Genomic DNA, 21779 nt, shown 5'->3' with positions numbered 1-21779 from the left:
TTTTCTACCCCTGTCCTTCAAAGCACTTGTGGTATTTGGGTGGTTTTTACTGATCCACCAGTAGCTAAAGAAGCTACACTACAAACTAGCTGAATGGAAGACACATTCATCCTTCTCCCTCTGACTGCTTTGATGATCATTTATTGCATCTCATAACTGTAATTTTTAAAAGTTTGGATTGGGCTTTTCAGGTCCTTTTATGGGAGCAAAGGAAGTTTTCTGGAAATTCCATTTTAGCCAGCTTCTCTGCAGAAGTTGTTTTTAAATACAAAGACTTGAATGGCATTCCATGCACTTGAATGGGTTTGCTTGTTTCTCTTCCTTCGTTGTCTCCTTCCTATCTAGTACCATTATAGTTACATACATCTTCATTTTTAGAAAAGTTTTCCCCATTTATTATTATTTTTATTATGCAAGAACTGTTAATATACTAGGGACTTGTGTAGTGTAAAACTTGGAAAATGCAGATGTTGAAGGAATATTGGTATCTTGTGTTTTAATACTTTGTGGCAGGATTGCACTATATGCAGATGAATCAAACAAATATGTAAATCACAAACGAAAACTAAAAAGCAATGTGAAAAGGATACATTCCAGGCAGGATCTTTCTCTTATAACCTGTTATTTAAGGGAATACTAATGATTTGTTCTAAATGGGATGTAAAACTTGTTCCAAATACTCTTCCACAGTCCTGTCTGCCAAGAACTTAAATGTACCTGTGAGACAGCAGACCTTCTCACGTATATCGTCAGGTATATGTGTGATCTCAGAATACACAAGTGACATAGGTATGAAATGACAACTGGTAATGGTGGCTTCATTTGCACTGTTTATACTTTGGTGACCAGGCCTTAAGGGAAGGTCAGTTTTTAAAAAACTAAGTAGTGTTTTCCTCCCAATCTCAAAATGCATGTCAAAAAAAAGGGTGTTTATACTTCAGCTTTGTTTTTGCTCAGTGATACAGTTAAGCAGATTTGCTTCCAAGTGACCGGCTGAGCTGTGTAAGCGTTTTTATTTCAAATAAAATATACTTATACGGTGTGTGTCATTCATACTATCCATTCATACCAACCTAGCCTCTCCATCAGGGGTCCAAAGGAAATAGACTGGTTTTGTTCTTTAAAAAAAAAAAAAAACAAAGAAAGAAAGAAAAAAAGAAAACAAAAAAAAATTGTTTTCCTAACCATGGTATTTTTGGATATTTTTTTTAGGAGTATACTGATGTTCATGTTAATTTCTTTGATTCTTTCTCAGATGTGGAAAAACTGATACCAGCATTGGATTTACTTTGCTCAGCAATTAGAGAAAGTGATTCTGAAACCCAAAGCAAACACTTTTCAGAACAGTTGCTTAATCTTACACTGTCTTTTCTTAACAAACAAATAAAGGAGCTTTTTGTTCACAATGAAGGTAAGAATAGTACCAAAGAGAGGTATAAGTGCCCTATTCCTGTGTCAGGACAGAGACACAAGTGGTCCTGGTGCATGAGAAAGCATGAGCTAGTAGAGCTCTGATTACTAAAGCTGAGAAAAGTCAGTGTAGAATTGAGTGAGTTACATAGGTTCTAGGACTGGAAAAGTTGACAGAAAGGATTAATCATTGCGAAAAGGGGTATATTAAAATACAGAGCTACTTGTAAATAGGAAAAAGCTCAGATTTTTTTGTCTGAAATTTGAAAATACTGAGTTTAGATCTTGGCATTTTCTGGAATTCTTTATAATCCTAACAGCATATGGGTTATTTCTTCTCTCTTGTTCTTGCTCTCCATGTGTATGTATACATACATAAATTTTCGTAAATTTGAAATTGGCAAATTGGTGTTTTCCATAGAACTAGATGAACATCTACAAAAAGGAGTGAACATTTTGACCAGCTACATTAATGAACTTCGAACCTTCATGATAAAGTTTCCTTGGAAGACAATAGATACAGTAGATGATTATGACGTAAATGAAAATATTCCCAAAGTAAGAGAGAGCAGTATGTGGGAGAAACTCAGCATTGAGGTAAATATGAGCAATTTTCACTTCTTCTATTTGCCAGATTAGAGGATATGAGAAAACAGAATTTAGAATCTTAGATTTGTGATTCAGAATCTTTGGCAAGGGTTTAGGTTTTACTGATTTGGGGACCTCTGGACATGACTTCAGATTTATGTCTATACCTTCATTTATTTAGAACACAGGTTCCCTCTTAATGCCAGGTCTGCCCACTTAGATTGATGACAGGCACCCACTCCCAAACCCGTGTGAGGTGGTACACTCTTAACACTTCCTCAGTGGTTGGGGCCTGGCACTTTGGACTTACGCATTCTGCCTGACCTGTGGATAAATAGCTGCTGATGGCTTGATCTTAGGAAACTTTGATTTTATGCCATTATGTCTTAGAAGAATACTCAATTTGAGTTCTCAGATTCTAGATGCCTCAGATTAAGATGTCTTGCCAGTTGAATTTTCTGTGCTCACCTGCTTACTTTTCTTTTTATAATAGAAATCAGTACAGCCAAACCTTGTTGCCCTCTTTGTGACTGGGGCCTAGAAGAATCCCTCCACCCACGTGGAGAGTATTGGCTTTAGAAAGACAGAGACCAAAAACAAAATAGCTTAACCCAGATAATAAGACTCAGTCGGGAGTGAAAGGGATAAGATTGTCCTACTGGCAGGTTCTCAGAACCACTGGTCTTGAGGTGGGAGAATGGGGAAGTACCTGGTATGACTACGTTTTCTGTATCTCTCATTCTCAAGCCAAAAAATTTACTTGATTTTCCCTCTGTTTTTTTTGGCTTCTCTTTTCCAGTCTCCTTTGCAGGTTTCACTTCCTGTTTTCCCTTTTGTGCTTTAAGGTGCCGTCCATGATCCTCTGGTCATTTTTACTCAAAATAAAGGATTTTTAGTTTTGGGGAGGTGTCGTAGTCTGCTTTGATGAAAGCTGTGGACTCGGTCTCCAAAAACATGCTTGGGAATGTGTTCATGTACACATACATACAGTTTTACACATGGCCTCATGGGATTTATGCCCCTCAAAAGCCCCAGGTTCAGAATGCCCCTTTTCTGTTCTGTCTTGAGTATAGGTCTGAAGTATAGGTCTTTATTTCTTCTTACTAGTGTATAACCTTCTAATGCCTTACTGTCTTGAGCTTGAATCCCTTTCAGTCCATTCTCCACATTGCTGCCTGAATATTCTTCCTAAAATATATATATGATTGTATCACCTTTTGCTTTTAAGATCCTTCAGTGTCTCCACACAAGTTTTAGGTTAAAATCCATCTTCCATGTATAATGCCCTGCATGATGGAACCTCTCCTTTTCTTTTAGGTCTGATCTGCTACTCTGTCCAGCTTTTTCTCTAGTTAAATTGAGTAATTTAGAGGTTCCTAAAGACTGATACTGTTTCTTGCCTTTATGTCTTTGTACATAGTCCCTCTTTTTTTAAGATTTTATTTATTTGAGAGTGAATGCCCGTGTGAGTACAATCAAGGGAGAAGTGTAGGGGAAGAGGACCAGACTCCCCACAGAGCAGGGAGCCCAGGACCCTAAGATAATAACCTGAGCCAAAGGCCGATGCTCAACTGACTGAGCCATCCAGGCACCCCCATAGTCTCTCTTTTTGGAACACTTACATATTTAATATTTGCCTTTTAAACTTCACCTACTAGTCTTCTCGACTAGGAAGCCTTTTCTTTTTTGTTACTCCTTTTATTTAGATGCGCCTCTTCTGGGTCTTCCTGTCTAGCACCTTGGGAAACCTGTATCATTGCCTGTATCATACAGAACTATACTCAATACTTTATTTGTACATTTTCCACTAGTCTAAAAGCAGGGTCTGTGTTTTGGTCAGCTTCATCTCCCCTGTGCAAAGCCCCAAATCTAGCAGCAGATTTTCAATTACAGTCTATTAGGTGCTCAATAAATATGTAAGTCCCATGTTATCATCATAATAAGGAAATGAAAAGGAACTTAAAAGGCAAATATTTTCCTCCTTTGCCTAGGAAGTTATTGCCAGTGCTGTTTTAGACAACAAAATACCAGAGGCACAGACTTTCTTCAGGATTAACAATCATTCTGCTCAAAGACTTGAGGAGCTGATTAGAATAGGCCTAAATTTGGTCTTTGACAATTTGAAAAGGAACAATATAAAGGAAGCCTCTGAGCTTTTGAAGAACATGGTGAGTTGCACAATCTGTTTATCTGATCTTAAAGTCTAATGTAAGAAAAGATCTCTACATTTAATATAATTTCTGGTTGATAGAAAAATTGATTTTTATTCATAGTTATGTTACAAACTAAGAAATTTATATAGCTTGTATGGGAAGTAATAATAGAAATGTTCTTCAGTACTGAGAACTTTTTTGAAGAGATTTTTTTTTATTGGAAGTTCCATCATTTGTCTCTGTTACACTTGGCACTTTGGTTGAAGGAAACCATGCTTCACGTGTCAGAGTATGCCCAGGACCTCATTTTACGGGGGACATTCTGTTGTTCGTGTGACCCCTTACATCTCCATTTGAACTTTCTAAGGTCTTATACCTCTGCTTTGTGTCCTGTGGTTTTACTTCATTTGAGAAGGGGAAGGCCAGAGGTAGCCCTCCTGGAACTAAGCTGAGGACCTGGCTCTAGTCTGCATGGTTGGGGTCTTGCCCATGGTAACTTTCTAGAGGCACAGAGGAGTGAAACTGTGTGAGGGTTGTGATTTGCATTGACTTTTGCTTTCAGGTGAAGCATTATAGCAGATCGCTGTAGTTTTAGTCATACGGTAGCCTAGCATCACTTTAAATTTTTCTGTGCTGGCTTTGTTCTGGCAAAATGGATAAGGACTTTAGGGATCGGCAGTATATATGTATGATAAATACAGAGAATGAATGTTCACAAGAGCAGAAGAGCTGTAGAATTCTAATAGGGTACATGTCAGTAATAGAGTACTTCTTTATCCAGCTTTTATTTATGTTTAAAATAACCCTGTTACAAAATGTGAAGGTTTTCAAAATTTTCTCTGTTTACTATAGGGCTTTGATGTAAAAGACCAGTTGCTCAAGATATGCTTCTATACAACTGATACAAATATACGGGACTTTCTGGTAGGTAAAGGTGAGGCTATGTAGTTTACATCTTCTAGTAAACCTTGGTGAAACTCCAAAATGAATTATTTTAATATTCAACTACTATCTAGTAAGAGATAAAGTATGAGAACTCCTTTGTAACTTTTAATGATTGTTTTGCATTTGTGGTAAAAGATGATTTGTGTGAATTTACGTATACCCCAACAATTTCAAAATACAATTCTTAAATGGCATTTAATCTCATGACATTTGTTTTGCAATTGTGCTTGACTTTTGTGAGGTCACTGGTTAATTATTTTTTATTCAAGGTTGAAATTTTAAAAGAAAAAAATTATATTTCTGAAAATGAAAAAAGAACTATAGACTTCGTGCATCAAGTTGAGAAGTTTTATTCAGGACAATTCCAAGAAAATGTACAGATCCAGTCCTTTGCCAGGTAGTCTCATTAGCCCACTTTTAATATTATGGAAAAAATACTGTAGACCGTGTTTAGCTTATAATTGTTAGTGAGCACAGATTTTTTTTAATGTGGAGCTGAACTTACATTATCTATGAAGATAAAACTTGTATCATCCAGAGAGGACTCAGGAATTTCCTGTCTTTCCATTTGTGTATAATCACGTATATATTTTTAAGATAACATATACAAAAATGAGAGTATTGAGTTATGTGTTCGCTAAGAGTAGAAGTTCGTGAACAGATAAAAAGGAATGATGCTTTTCCCTCCAAAATTAAAAACATTTATATCACTGTTGTAGGTATTGGATAAAGGAACAGGATTTTTTCAAGCATAAATCTGTTTTGGACTCACTCCTGAAATATGATCCTAAAGATAAATGTAACAAACAGGACCATAAAGTTGTATTAAATTGGGCTCAGTGGTGGAATCAACTAACCCAAGAATCCATCCTTCTCCCCAGGATAAGTCCAGAAGGCAAGTGCAAAAGAAGCTAAAATCGAACATACTCAACGAGGATTAAATTGGTATTTGAATAGTTTCATGAGTCTCCATCTTAAACCTATGGAGGAAACATAGTTGCTTTAAAATGCAAGTCATTGCATTAAGACCTCTTTCTTATCTAAAGATTTTTGTAGGGGATTTATAATGTGATACTGGAAAAGAAAAGCCATATGGTTCAGTGAATTGCGATTTCAAGGCTAAGAATTCTCTTCCCAGCCTCAAAGTGACATCTTTGTTTCTCCAAAGAGTCTTCATGTTTCTTGGGTAAACCAAGGATCTATATCACACCAGGGCTCTGGGGAACAAACAGTGGTAATTCATAGAAGGTTAAATTCATGTTTACTCTTACAGCCAAGGTTTTTATTTATATTAAGGAAAAGAAAGGGAAGAAGAGGCCTGAAATGATAACTGAAATACACTGATTTTCAAGTTTCATTTAACCACTGTAATAATGAGAACATCATTTAGCTCTTCTTTCCACTGAAGTATTGATTATGAATTGAGCACTAAAAAGGAAAATAGTAAAAGAAGCAGAGGGCCTGAATAATTCATATGTTATATAAATATTTGTTCAGTTAATTAGTGTTGAGTTTCATGTCAATAATCATAATTCATTGCTATTTTAAAATATATTTTTTTAATATTCTTTTTTTTAAAATATTTTATTCTTAATGCAGAATACAAATCATATTCTCCCGAAGCCCTCTGGAGCTATCTCACGGCTCGCCATGACTGGTCAAGCGTTATCTTGTGGATTGGAGAATTTCAGACTCAGAACAGTTGTGCTTTGCTTGAGAAGAACAGATGGCCCCTTCTGACTGTTGATGTTATCGATCGGCATACTTGCTGCAGCAGTTACATGAGGAATGAAATTTTAGATCAGCTGGCCAGGTATTGTCACTGTGGGGATGAATACAAGAAAGGGCAATATAAATAATGGTGTAATTTTTGCTCTGAAATGGCATAAATCCAATGCAGTGTCATTTCATAGTATTCAGAACTGTAAGGCTATTATCTATTGAGGTTTTAAAATCACAGGCATTTAATATCATGTGATAGTGAATAGGCTCTCAAACTGTAGATGAAGGTTTTTCCCTAAATCATTAAATGTGCTTTGGTGGGGTGCTTGGGTGGCTTAGTCAGTTCTGTGTCTGCCTTTGGCTCAGGTCATGATCCCAGGGCCCTGGGATCGAGCCCCATGACGGGGCTCCTTTCTCAGCAGGAAGCCTGCTTCTCCCTTTGCTGGCAGCTCCTGCTGCTTGTGCTCGCTCTCTCTCTCTCTCGCTGACAAATAAATGAATAAATTAAATCTTAAAAAAATATATATATATATGCTTTGGTGTAGAAAAGGTCAGCTGTTAGTGTGCGACAAGGACCAAGTGGCAAGAGCTAAGATGAGGATACCTTAGTGTCCAGTAATGTCTGCCTCTCTTCTTCCAGCTGTCCCTGTACCTGTATGCTGCATGGGGCTTGAACCAAAGAGAACTGCTCAGTTCAGGAATTGGTGAGGGGAAGTAGCTCTTGAAGTGATGAGGAGAGACTTCACAATTTTAATTCATTGCTAAAAATAATTCTGCTAAATTGAACCGTGTGAACTTGACATTTTTGTGGGTCAAAAATGCTTATCAGCAAATCTCATATGGCTAAACCTAATTTGTCTTCCTAAGCAAAAAAATAATACAAGGAGATAATAACATATATGTTAATTTTTAAGTTTCATAAAGTTATTCCTCATGTGTTTATTTTATTATATATTTATACTTACTGGGGAAGCATAGCTGTATTGTTCTACCCAGCTTGAAGATGGGAGAGGGAGATGTAGGGAGGAGCTTTGTCTAAGCCAGTTACTTACAGACTTAAGTTCTTTTACCACTGACTTTCTATTCACGGTTCTGTCCATTGCACTTAGTCCTCTTCTTGTTTACCAGAAGTAAAATTGCGTATAAATTGCATACTTGTCAAATATATAGCTTAGTATTTGATTGCTTAAAAAGCTAGTATAGGGGCGCCTGGGTGGCTCAGTGGGTTGGGGCCTCTGCCTTCGGCTCGGGTCATGATCCCAGAGTCCTGGGATCAAGCCCCGCGTCGGGCTCTCTGCTCAGCGGAGAGCCTGCTTCCCTTCCTCTCTCTCTGCCTGCCTCTCTGCCTACTTGTGATCTCTCTCTGTATCAAATGAATAAATAAAATCTTTTAAAAAAAATTTTAAAAAAATTAAAAGCTAGCATATGTATGACTTAACATGAGTTATGACATTAATGAATTATGTAACAAAGGGAAAAAATCCCTGATAGGTACAGAAAAGCATTTGATAAAACTCAGCATCAATTTATAATAAAAGCTACATATTAGCAAACTAAGAGTAGACACATTTCCTTAATTTGAAAGGGGTATCTAAAAAATCTCCTAGCTAACATGCTTAATGGCGAAACATCACAAACATTCTCTTTAGATTTGGAGCAAGACAGGCCTACCATTGACTCTTTCCAAGTTGATCTTTAGATATAATACAATTTCAGTAAAATTTCCAGCAGGTTTCCTTGTGGATTTTAACAAGCTGATTGAAAGTATTTATATGAAAATGCAGAGTCAAGAATAGTTCTGAAAAAGGACTTGCCATACCAGTTATAAAAGCTTATTCTAAAGCTATAGCAATAAGTATTAGTTCAGGCATAGACAGACCGTAGAACAGAATAGCGAGCATAGAAACAAACTTGTATGTTCACTCCATGTTCACTTGATGTATGTTTGTTCACTTTTTATATGACAAAGGTGGCACTGCACAGTGAGCAAAGAACAGTCTTTTCGACAAAGGGGGCTGGGATAACTAGATTGCCATGGTGGGGGAATTAAATTGGACTTTCTGCCGTCTATCTTGAATACAATCAATTCCAAGTGGATTTCAAAACCTAAATGACAAATGTAAAACTATAAATCTTTTAGAAGATGTAGAAGAATATCTTATTGGCTCTGGGAATAGGGTATGCTTTCTAAATGCCTAGAGGGGTAAAGAAAGAGAATAGTTACTGAGACCTGGAGAGTTGCCCGGTAGGAGTTGTGTCCTCTAGAGGAGAGTGTCAGCCAACCTGCAGTTAGCCAGCAAGGAGGGAGCCAAGGTATCCCCATCCTCTCTCTTTTTTCTGAATCTTAACATCTGACGGTGGTTTCCCATAGGCTGAACCAAAATGGAAGCCTGAGGACACTGGAGTCTTCTGTCCAGGGGACAGAAGGGGATAGAGAGCAGAAGAGTAGAGCTTGGATCTGGAGGGGAAAGATATCATGGCACATATGCATTTCACAAAAGAGGAAACACAAATGGTCAATAAGTACATGAAAAGATGCTCTTCCTCACCTGGAGTCGTGAAAATGTAAATTTGGTTTACCAAAAATTGAGGAGCACCTGCAGTGCCCATCAAAGATAGTAGACAAATGAAATGTAGTGTAATCATTCAGTGGAATATTATAAACAATAAAAGGGAACACACTGGTAGAGGTATCAACATGGATAAATCACACAATGTTGAAGAAATAAAACTAAGAACAATATATTTAGAATATACCATTTATATATAAAGTTTAAAGTAGGCAAAACCCAACCATATGTTATTTGGGGTTACATATATGAGTGATAAAACTATGAATAAAAGTAGGGAATGGGGGGCGCCTGGGTGGCTCAGTGGATTAAGCTGCTGCCTTCGGCTCAGGTCATGATCTCAGGGTCCTGGGATCAGGTCCCGCATCGGGCTCTCTGCTTGGCAGGGAGCCTGCTTCCCTATCTCTCTTTCTCTCTGGCTGCCTCTCCGTCTACTTGTGATTTCTCTCTGTCAAATTAATAAAATAAAAAATCTTTAAAAAAAAAAATAGGGAATGGTTATTACAAAGTTAGGATAGTGTTTACCTCGGGGGGTAGCAAAGTTCGTGTAGCAGGGGAGGAATACTCTAAGGGCTTCCAGGTAAATATTCTGTTATCTAGATGATGGTTACATAGTGTTTCTTTAAATGCCACATTCTGTATGTTCTGTACTCCTTCGTCTGGTATATACACCTAACAGTAAATTTGTAAAAATTGGTATTTAAATGCAAATTTCTATTTTTGTTTAATAGTTGGTCTAGTTAAATTATTCTGCTTTAGTTTTTTTACACTTGATCTTAGCCAAAAGGCCGAGAAGCAATATCTGCTTTAGTTTTTTAAAATGATTTTGTTAAATTCATTGGAAATTCTCAGTGGTTAAAGCCTCTAGCTTCAAGAGCTAACCACCGTTGCCACAGTGGATCATACAGTTCCAGTTAAAACCACAAAGAAATGGAAATAAATCAGGTTTTTGAAATATTTAAGATAACCCTAGATTGTTAGTACTGCCTTTAAATGTGAAAATGGCGCACAATCATTCATCAGAAACTAGCAAAATATAGTCAGAGCATCATTACAGAGTGAGACTTGGCAGTCTTAGTTTGTAAATCCTGATTTTTAAGTAGTTGAGACTTCAGCAGTGGAAGTGGTTTGGTGGGCTCTGCATCTGGCAGCTCTGTAATTTGCCATCTCTGAATTCCAACAGGAATGGGATTTTTCTTGAATCTGAACTAGAAGACTTTGAACTCTTGCTGCTAAGACTGACCCGCATTGGGGGTGTGATGCAAGACGCTGTCCCCGTTCAGAACTACAGAGCCCAAGAAGGCTGGGATTTCCATTCTCACTTCATTCTCTATTGTTTGGAACACGGTCTGCAGTATCTTCTCTATGTGTATCTGGACTGTTACAAGTGAGTACTGAGAACTGACTCGTCTTTGAGCAGGTCTTCATGTTTCTTCTTTACATACTACTTCTGAATGTGACTTTTAGGAAAAGACTATACATTCACTTGAAGAATGCTGGTGTTTTGCTGTAGATCCCCCCTTGCCCCGGCCAGCTGCAGCACTTGGTACATTAGTTCAATGCTGCGTTCAATTAAATGCTTATCATGTGATTTTTGATGATGTTAATCCTATATCATCTCTGTTAACCTTTTAAATAACTAGAGAGAACAAATGGAAAGAAATGCTATAGAAGTTTGAGGAAAATTCTGAACGTTCACTTGGAGTTCTTTGATACCTTCATTTTTAGACAAATGAATATTAAACGACTTTGAGTACATAACCACTACAAGGTGTGTTAGATATGCTCTACAGTTTATATTTAGATAGATGAATATACATCAGTACATATCTGCCAAGATCAACCTGCAGAAGTCATATGTGGCCCCTGTGAATTACTGTTGGGCTAGTAGTACAAATTGTAGTCTCTAATATATGAGTATATGGTGGTCTTGGCACTAGGCTAAGTGCTTTATGTGCATTAATTCCTCTAATATTCACAAAAGTCCTATGAGGTGGTTACTCCCATCTCCATTCCACAGGTGAGGGAACTAGTGTTGAGAGAGACTATGTGCCTTCCTTGAGATGCACAGTTCTAGAAATAGCACAGCCAGATTTAATTCTACTTAGGTTTGATTCCAGAGCCCACAGTTAATGTGCTAATGAGAACATTTTTATTTTTATTTTGTGTATTGAAGACTAGGAATTCCAACAGACGATGTTTTTCTGGTTCATACCATTGAGGCTTACTTAGACACAGAAATTTTTTTCTCCAAAGCTACTGGCAAGAGAAGGTGTAAAAGTCATATATTCAGAGGATGTATTTTGAGACCGAATTCCTCAGTCCTGCTTCTCTGCAGTGTGTTAAACTTCTCAAAAACCTCTGAAGTTTGAAAATGCTTAAGCGTTTTTGATGTTTATAAACAAAATACAATAGGGGGGTTGCCTGGGTGGCTCAGTCAGTTAAGCGTCTGCCTTTGCCTCAGGTCGTGATCTCAGGGTCCTGGGATCCAGCCCCAAATCAGGCTCTCTGCTCAGTGAGGAGTCTGCTGCTCCCCTCACTCCTGCCCTCTCTCTCTCTCTCTCTCAAATAAATTTTAGAAAATACGATAAAATATAAAGTATCTGAAAGGACAAGGTATCTGTTAATCTTACAAGGTTGGTAAAATTTCATCGTGGAAGTAAATACATTATAAATAAAATTATCTGCCTCTAAATTTTTCTCTATTTCCAGATCATAAGGAATATGTAAAGCACAACACAAGGAGTATATAATGTTGTATTTACTTTTAATTCCAAAGTTCCTTTTTTAATGCTCATTATCATCTGAGCAAACATGGTTATAATTGTCTTACCCTGTATGTTAACCAGAATTTGTTTTTTTGTTTTATATACAGACTTAGTCCTTCAAATTGTCCCTTTTTGGAAAAAAAAGAATTACATGAAGCTTACCCTTGGTTTGAATTTTTAGTTCAATGTCGACAAGTTTCCAGTAATTTAACAGGTATAGTGTACTGTATTATAATACAAAAATTTCTTTGGCTAGGGTCACCTGGGTGGCACAGTCAGTTAAGCGTCGGACTTTTGGTTTTGGCTCAGGGACTAGAGGTTAAGCCACCCATTAGGCTCTGTGCTCAGCACTGAGCCTGCTTGAGATTCTCACTTCCTCTTCCTCTGCCCCTCTCACTCATGCTCTCTTTCTCTTTTTTTTTTTTAAATAAATCAATCTTTTTTTTTAATTTTTAATTTTTTTTTCTAAATAACAGGTCTTTTGAATGGCATTTAATTTGTGAGGTCTAAATAAATCACTTGGCTGTAGACAAATATCTGACCATATAACCTAGGCTAAAGTTTTATTTAAGAAGCAGAAGACTGGGGTGCCTGGGTGGCTCAGTGGGTTAAAGTCTCTGCCTTCCGCTCAGGTCACGATCTCAGAGTCCTGGAATCGAGTCCTGCATCGGGCTCTCTGCTCCGTGGGGAGCCTGCTTCCCCCTCTCTCTCTGCCTGTCTCTTTGCCTACTTGTGATCTCTGTCTGTCATATAAATAAATAAAATCTTAAAAAAAAAAAAAAGAAGCAGAAGAGCAAGAATGTTCCCCTCTCACCAGCCAAGAAAAGCCCAGAGGGCGTGTTTGTGTGTGTGTACCCCTCCCCCTCAGTCTCATGCTCTGTTGTCTTTGCACATCTCTCATCTTACCAGTTTATCACAGGCTGAATTCCTGCTTTCTGGTAGACAGACACCCTTTTTTTGTGAAAAAATGGTCAGTATGTGAGGTGCCCTGAATCCTTTAGTAAGTAACTCCATATGGAAGAAAAAAAAAATCCACCGTGTATGTGGGATTGTTGTGTCCTCCGTAGTAAAGCTCCTGAAGGAGAGTTTTGCTCCAGTTAGGATCAGAAAAGACCTGTGACACGCCCGCTTGAGGGATTAACTGGTATTATACCAGAGATTCTCTCCAGAAAAGGGGTGGGCAGAGCCACTACACCCGCAAGAAATATCAACAGCCAATCTTTTACAGAATTCCTGTTTTTTTCCCCAGAAAATGAATTTTTTCGTAATGTGGATTGGGTTCTTTTGTTTTTGTTTTTTTTTTTTTATGCTGATTATAAAATAACACATGTTCATTGTAAAGAAAAGTTGGAAGCCATGAACAACTATCTAAAAGATAAAACTCCACAGGCAGCTAGTCGAGGTAGATTAATCATCCACATGCAACTCCTGATATATTTTAATGTATTTTGTTCTGGGTATTTTTCTCTATACTTTTTTTTAGCCTGGTCTACATTATATTTCATTCATGCAACAAATATTTGTTAAGCTCCCACACTGTGACAGTCTCTAAGTACTGCGGATACTCTATGTATTTATATATTGCTTTTTTCATATAGTAATTACAAGAATTTTCCTGTGTTCTTAGAGACTATTTTATGTCTGCATAATATTTCATCATGTGGATGTACTGTTAACTAATGTTCTCTCATTTGTTTGACACTGAGACTGTTCTGTTTTTTTCTATCATGAGAAATAGTCTTGTATATATTTAAACAAAGAATTTTTGTCTTTGTTTCAGATTATTTCCATAGTACAGAGAGATTCCTGGGTATGAAATTACTGGATCAAAGGTTATACACATTTTGAAAGTTCTTGCTATAAGGCCAGATTGCTTTTCAGGAGAATTAGAGCATTTTAAGTCCCAGCTTCTATGCACCCTGACCAGTTGTGTCCTTGAGGATGTTAATTTTTAAAAAATCATTGCAATAAGGAATATACAGCATCTAAATATTATTTTATTTTGCATTTCTCTGTTGCTGATGAACTACATATTTCTATGTGTCAAATGTTTATATTTCCTCCTTTGAAAATGGTGATTTGTCTACTTTTCTGTTAGAGTCAGTATTTTGGGCACTGATTTGTATGAGCTCTTTGCTGAAGACATTAATCCTTAGGCTCTCGTTTGCTGTTAATTTGTTGTTAAAATTTACCTTCTAGTTCATTACTACCTGTCAGTTTTCTTCTGTGTCTGTTTCAACACTTGTCTCAATTGTCTGAATAGAAGTTTTTATGTCAACAAACCTCTCCCCCCACCCTTTATGATGTTTTCCTGTTGTTTTTCATCTTAGAAAGTCCCTCTTAGGGATGCCTGGGTGGCTCAGTTGGTTAAGCAGCTGCCTTCGGCTCAGGTCATGATCCCAGCATCCTGGGATGGAGTCCCACATCGGGCTCCTTGCTCAGCAGGGAGCCTGCTTCTCCCTCTGTCTCTGCCTGCCATTCTGTCTGCCTGTGCTTGCTCTCTCTTCCTGTCTCTCTGACAAATAAAAATAAAATCTTTAAAAAAAAAAAAAAAGGAAAGTCCCTCTTAGATAGAGTTAAACATCTTTTTCCTCAGAACTATGTAATTCTTTCTCTTAAGGAGAAAAACCTACTCTCTTGTTTTTCAGATCCCAAACTGATCTTCCATGCTAGCCTTGCAAATGCTCAGATACTGATTCCCAGCAACCAGGCCAGTGTAAGCAGTATGCTATTGGAAGGACATACTCTCCTGGCCCTTGCTACCACAATGTATGCCCCTGGGGGGGTCAGCCAGGTATGGATAGCACTTTGACCAATTATGGTAAAGTAAGACTGATTTTAAGTTTAGTGGAAATATCTATGGCTCTTTGAGACTCCTTTGATATTCAAATGCAACCACTTACATAAATATTTCATTTTATTAAAGAGCATAAAACAAGGATGTTTAAAATTTTGCATTATATTCTCTTAAGTTGGAAGGGAACTAATTTGCTGTCTAGAGATTTTTTTTTCCCCGTTTGTTTTGTAAACTTCAGGTTTGTTTTCAGGATAGAATCTGGATCTGATTGCTCCTGGGAGTAACTATACAATGGATGTGTGGCTTGGGAATTATTCTGTACTATTTGTACTCTCAGGCAAAAAGGAAATCACATTTTTTAGCTATCCGTATGAATTCTTCTGAGGGACCCAGTGGAAACTTGCCCATTTCTGCTTTTTTGAAAGCACACAGAACACCTCATTACAGGGAACTGAAGAATGCAGTTTCATATCTAATCTCTAAAAGCTTCTTACTGATAATAGCTTAATATAATACCACCTCTTCCAGATTATTGCAGTATATTTTAATTCATGTGGTTATCTCTACCTCTCTTTTTAATCACTTATAAGAAATTAGTCATAGAATAACTTGAGACCTGGCGGAGAAGGACCTACGTAGGAGTCATCTAGTCTAGTAGTTTTTTTCCTTTAAGAACATTTACTTGCTATTTAAATATTTTAGTAACAGAGACTTTTTTCAAACAATGTTTTCACATGTAGTTTGAAAACCACTATTTAGTTGAACTTCCTAATTTTGTAGATGAGGAAACTGAGGCCTGCTGTTAAATATCTGGCCCAAGGTCACCAGCTAGTTTTACTTAGAAACTGAACTAAAACTATTGGCTTCTAACTCCTTGACCAATGTCTTTTTCACTACCATGTAGTTTTTCAAGCTAATCTTGTTTCACTCTTGTGAAGAAAAGACAAATTTGGAGAAGAGAAGAACTTTACACTGTATCATGTGATCTGTCTTTCTATTTAGGTTGTTCAGAATGATGAAAATGAGACCTGTTTGAAGAAAGTAGATCCCCAGTTACTGAAGATGGCATTAACTCCTTACCCCAAGCTAAAAACTGCTCTCTTCCCACAGTACACCGCCTCTAATGTTCTGCCACCTGATATTACACTTTACCACCTTATTCAGGTACAGTATTTAGGAATATCAGTCAGGGTTCAGCTAGGAAAACCGAAATCCACTCTGGGTCTCTCACGTGGACGACATTTAACATAGATAGTTACTTACACAGTCATAGCAGGATGGGGAATCCAAGCATGCGATGGTGAGACAAGTCAAAAACTGACAGGGAGGCCACCAACACCCCTAAAGCTGCAAGAACGGTGCAAGAAAATAGTATCATCAGAACCCAGAAGCTGGACCTGGCTCTCTCTGAGAACTAAACTCACAGTCAGGCTGCCTAAATGGGAGCTGGAAACAAATGTACAGGGTGGGCCTGGAACCTGGAGAAGATAGCCCCGAAAACAAAGAAGGAGGAAAATACTCTGGTTTCTCCCCTCTTCCCACCTTTAATCTCCCATGTTGTCTCTCTTGGCTAAACCTGTCTGGTAGCCAAAGGGCAGATGAGATTGGGAAGCGCAGTTCTCTGCGGAAGGAGAGAAAGGCGGGAATGGATCTGAGAGCACACGGACAGTGGGCCAGCATGCCTGTCTTACACTTGCTTCTACTGCTGATAAATTCTCTCTCTCTTCTCAGTGACTGGGGCTATTTGTTTATTTAAATCAGTACTCCTTAGCTTCTTTTAGGACAGAGATCTCTTTAAGAATGTAAGCGAGTTAGGAGTTTCTTCCCAGAAAAATAGCACATATGTGTATAATTTTGCTTCTATCTCAGAGGAGTTCAGATTCCCTGAAACCTATTCAGATCCTCCATGATGAACACATTCTTTTGTTCATTTTTTTCTTCAGAGGGCTTTTGCTTCTTTCCTCTGGGTGCACATATTCCCACAGTATCCTTAATTCAACATAAGTTCTATAATCTCTAAAGGTACAAAATCTCTCTAATGTGAGCAGTCCTTAATTTATAGAGTAGCCCTACTCAAAAATGTCCCTGGATGGCTGCCAGTCCATGAACTGCTTGTTGCTGGTATGTGAGGACATTAGAATCTTGCGCTAGTCTATAAATCTGTGTCATTAAGTACACTTTTCAGTTAAGCAGACTCTGTGTGTGTGTGTGTGTGTGATGTAGCAAGACACTCTGGAAGCAGGAAGCATTTAAATTTATTGCAAGCTTCTTATCTCATTGCAGACCAGTAGCACCACTATAAACTAGATACAACTGGATTATATAAAAACATATAAAACAGTTTCACTACCTAAAGTGGATTCAATCAGCCTAAAACATAAGTGGTTTCAGGTTGTTCTTGGTTCTGTTTTCAAGTTGACCAATGCAGTTTTAGTCCTGTTACATAACAAAAAGTCATCCTTCCTAGTTCATAAATTCTCCCATAATTTTACATCAAAGCTGCTCTTTCATTAACCACCCAAATCATGACTTAAAGGTTTTTTTAATTTTCTCCTTTATCTTTCCTACCATCTGCTTATCGTCTTTGCTACATCTTTGGCCTAGACAAATTTCAAACAGGCACGTTTCCCTGCTTCCAAACCTTTTCTGACTTGCTTAACCTTAGCCCGCGCTTTTTTCTTCATTGTTGGTGGTGATTTGTTCATCACATTCCTCTAATCTTTGATCTGCTTGTCTCCCTGTTCCCTTTCCAGACCACTCTTAGCTCACCTTGTCCTGTTTACATGGTAACATTGTCTAGCCTCTTATTTCTCTTGGGTTTGGATTCCAAAAGCATTTCAGAATTCCATTTTACATTATCATCGACGCTGCTTCAACCAAGAGAGTACACTTTCCAGACATAATTTGAAGTGCGAAGTCTTTAAAAGAAACATAGCTGGTTCTGTTTTTATTAAAAATAGGAAAGTGTCTCATGCACTCAGGGGTTTGTTTGTTTTGTTTTTTGTTTTTTGTTTTTTGAAGCTGCATTCAAAGAATTTATGTCCAGAAAGATGAGTTTGGAGAAGGGAAGCAGATTACTTGTGAAGTCTTTTCTTATAATTTTATTTACTTACTTTAGAGTCAATTAACTTTTAACTCTGACTTTTCTGCTTTTTCAGTCACTGTTGCCCTTTGACCCTAGCAGATTGTTTGGCTGGCAGTGTGCCAACACGCTGGCTATAGGAGGTAAGTCATTCTAGGCACCGAGGGCTTTAGAAGTAAGTATTTCAGCAGTGTTGACCATAGAGGTTAAGTTTTGTAAAACCAATCCAGTTTTTTTTTTTTCACTGCTTTCCATTTCAAAAATGAAGGTGCATTCCAATGAAAAACATTTTCTAGGAGACCGAATTGAAAATGTGAGTTAAAAGTAGTGTGTCACTAACGCTGTTCTTGCTGGGAAACATAAGATGTACCTGTCTGCTTTAATTTCTCGCTTTTCCCAAATCCCTGTTGGTTTGCAGTATAGTATTAACAAAGGTTAAGAGTGGAGGTGTAGGCATTAGACAAATCCTAGCTCGGCCACCTAATAGCTGTATGACCTTGGGTAAGTGGTTTAACCTGTCTTCAGTTTCCTGTAAAATGAGGTTAAGAATAGTGCCCACCTCACGTATTACCTGAGAATGAAAGGAGACAAGGCATTTAAAAAGCTCTTGAGTTCCTGGTGTATGGTGAGCCCCAGATGCGTAAACACTGCTGTTCTCTTTAGGCCATAAGCATTTCTCTGATTTTTCTTTTTTTTAATGCCAGTCTTAAGCTCAACTTTTTCTATATCTTTTTACTTTTAAATTTAGAGTTAGCCTTTAATATCATGGTGCCTGTGGTGCCTATGCTGAAGTTATTCGGAAGTAGGCTTCAAATGAACACTTCATATGTCATGGATACCCTGTAAATATTTACTGGCATGCATAAAAATGGATTTTCTAATTTGTGAGTTTTATAAGTTCAAATCTCAAAAGATTTAATTTACCCAGTTCCCAGGGCCCAGTGCAGTGCCAGCCTATAGTAGATGTTCAATAAATATTTGTTGAGGGCTGGATAAAGTAGTACTATGTATTGCATTTTCAAGTGATAATACTCTTTATAATGAATTTCTGTGAAGTTACTATTAGAGTGTAGACTGAATCCCCTGGCCTGTTTTAACACTTTTCCAGCTCTAACAGTTAGCCAGAGTCCTGACCCCCTTCTGGGCAATGAGCACTGTACCAGGTACACTTGGGGAACAGAGAGGAAGTTGAAGATGTTTTCCCTGCCTGGTATTTAGAAGTTTAAAACATATTTGAGGAAATAAAGCACAAAGTAAATGAAACAATTATGAAAACATAATATGCATTTATAAAATTGGTGAATTGTCTTTAATTAGAATATTTACTTATTTTTTCATATGGTCTTAACCATTGAAAAGAGATGTAAGGTGACTGCAAAGTGACTTGGCTTCTCTGACAGGCTAGAGAAAAATTTCCCTTTGGGTAGAATTTTCTCTTATATATGCTTTCCATACTAGCCTCCAACTTCTTAAAAATCGGAGTCTTATTTGAGTTAAAAACTCACATTAGCTCATTTGGAGCCAGGCAATCCTATATACTTTTCATGTACTCAGCAAATATTTAATGAATGAACTAACAGTTTTATATGTAATAACAAGTTACTAGAGTCACTGTGATCTTACAAAGAATATAGGCATGTGACAGTTTTTTAATCTCAAAGGGGGTGTACTTTTAAGTAATAGCAGGAAGTTTTAAGTTGACTGACACCTCAACTCTTCAAGTTTTTTTTTTTTTTAAGAGCCAAGTCACAATGTAAAAAGTCCTTGGAAGATAAAACTTTTTTTAGAAATAAGCTTTGAACTTTGAAAGTAAAAGCAGATGCACTATTTTTCAGAACTTGTTCCTTAACAGTTCAAAATGTTACTTCATTTTTTTTATAGGTAGTGAGTGATTAAGAAACAATTAAAGATTGGGGCGCCTGGGTGGCTCAGTGGGTTAAAGCCTCTGCCTTCGGCTCAGGTCATGATCCCAGGGTCCTGGGGTCGAGCCCCGCATCGGGCTCTCTGCTCAGCAGGGAGCCTGCTTCCTCCTCTCTCTCTGCCTGCCTCTCTCCCTACTTGTGATCTCTGTCAAATAAATAAATAAAATCTTTAAAAAAAAATAAAAAAAATAAAAAAAAAAAGAAACAATTAAAGATTAAGTGTTGGCAGGAGGAGTTCTTTCATACTAACTGATCACATCCAGAATATCTTCTAACTTCAGATTTCTCTAAAGAGAGGAAAAAATGTTTTCTCTGCCATTTTCAAGGGCACAGAGGAACTTTAAACTGAACTACTCTGCTGGCTTGAGAAAGGTGATATCATCATGTAGGTAATAAGGTTCTCTGAATACAACATCAGAAAGTATAGCTAATGATAACAAAAGGAAATTGAGGAAGACATTAATAGGGAGAAAAGGATGTTCTTATACTGTGTATCAGAGAAAGGTAGAGGGAGTTGGCCTTGGTCTATAGAGGACTCATAAAAATATTGAGAAGGGATTTCATTGTGTAATGAGCTCCATGAATAAATTAAAAAGCTCCTTTTGCAGATCCTTAGCAGAGATATTATAGCTGAAGGATGATTGCCATTGTGACTTAAAGGATCATCAAATACAGAATTAAGACATATAAAATAACAAGTTGAATGAGGAAAAAGCATAATTTATAAGTTTTTATGCAGCTTCTTGGCTTAGTCAGTTAAGCATCTGACTCTTGATTTCAGCTCAGGTCGTGATCTCAGGATTGTGGGCTTGAGCCCTGTGTTGAGCTCCCCACTCAGTGAGGATTCTGCTTGAGATTCTCTCTCCGTCTCCCTCTGCCCTTCCCCCCACACATTATGCTCTCTCTCTCTCTCTCTGAAATAAATAAATTTTTAAAATCAAACGGGCTACTTGTACACATTAAAGTGAACTGTTATATTTTGGTGCTTCAGAGTAATGCACAGTGGTACAAAATGACTATAGCAACCATTTTTTCCCTTTAGATTTGTTTATTTAATTATTAGAGAATGCATGTGCAAGCTGGGGGAGAGGAGAGGGCAAGGAAGAGAATGAATCTCAGCCAGACTCCCTGCTGAGCATGGAGTCCAGCACAGGGCTTGATCTCATGACTGGAGATCATGACCTGAGCCAAAATCAAGAGTCAGACACTGAATTAGCTGAGCTGCTCAAGTGTCCTGCAACTGGTTTTCTTTCACCATTGCAGAGTTAAATTTTCCATGTGCAGATTTGAAATTAATCATGGTGAGGTGCAGAGGAGTAATATTGCCTCACTTTTCCCCTAGATGCAGTGAGTCATCTCCCACATTTTTCTAGCCCTGACCTGGTTAATAAATATGCTATAGTGGAACGTCTGAATTTTGCATATTATTTACAACATGGACGACCATCATTTGCATTTGGTACTTTTCTGGTCCAGGAATTAACCAAGAGCAAGACTCCCAAGCAGCTGTGAGTATTTAAAACATAATTTGTACTCTAAATAAAAGACATATCTGGGGTGCCTGGGTGGCTCAGTCAGTTAAGTGTCTGCCTTCAGCTCAGGTCATGATCCCAGGGTCCTGAAATCAAGCCCCGTGTCAGGCTCCTTGCTGGTCAGGGAGCCTTCTTCTCCCTCTCCTCCCTGCTCGTCCTTTCTCTCACTATCTCTGTCTGTTGCTCTTATATAAATAATAAATAAAATTTTTTTAAAAGGTAATATTTAAAGATACTATTTGTATCTTTTATAATTCTGTTAAAAAAAAAAAAAGACCCAGGAACTTGCC

At 37.7% G+C, this 21779-nt stretch overlaps 1 protein-coding gene across 1 annotated transcript in view; it reads left to right on the top strand.

Moving 5' to 3' along the window:
- The window catches only part of SPG11 (SPG11 vesicle trafficking associated, spatacsin), an 84818-nt gene that overhangs the window by 26063 nt on the left and 36976 nt on the right, over positions 1–21779 (top strand). Inside the window, exons 9-21 of the mRNA XM_004751286.3 lie at positions 1256–1411; positions 1832–2007; positions 3990–4166; positions 5004–5075; positions 5366–5493; positions 5816–5991; positions 6696–6909; positions 10572–10775; positions 12264–12370; positions 14805–14950; positions 15956–16117; positions 18112–18178; positions 21300–21465. Coding sequence (XP_004751343.1) covers positions 1256–1411; positions 1832–2007; positions 3990–4166; positions 5004–5075; positions 5366–5493; positions 5816–5991; positions 6696–6909; positions 10572–10775; positions 12264–12370; positions 14805–14950; positions 15956–16117; positions 18112–18178; positions 21300–21465 — 1951 coding nt within the window. The remainder of the gene's footprint in view (positions 1–1255; positions 1412–1831; positions 2008–3989; positions 4167–5003; positions 5076–5365; positions 5494–5815; positions 5992–6695; positions 6910–10571; positions 10776–12263; positions 12371–14804; positions 14951–15955; positions 16118–18111; positions 18179–21299; positions 21466–21779) is intronic.

Source organism: Mustela putorius, unplaced genomic scaffold, assembly GCF_011764305.1.
Source record: "Mustela putorius furo isolate JIRA1106 unplaced genomic scaffold, ASM1176430v1.1 tig00003898_pilon_pilon_pilon, whole genome shotgun sequence".
In the NCBI taxonomy this organism is placed as follows: Eukaryota; Metazoa; Chordata; class Mammalia; order Carnivora; family Mustelidae; genus Mustela; species Mustela putorius.
This window is presented reverse-complemented; position numbering and strand designations above follow the sequence as displayed.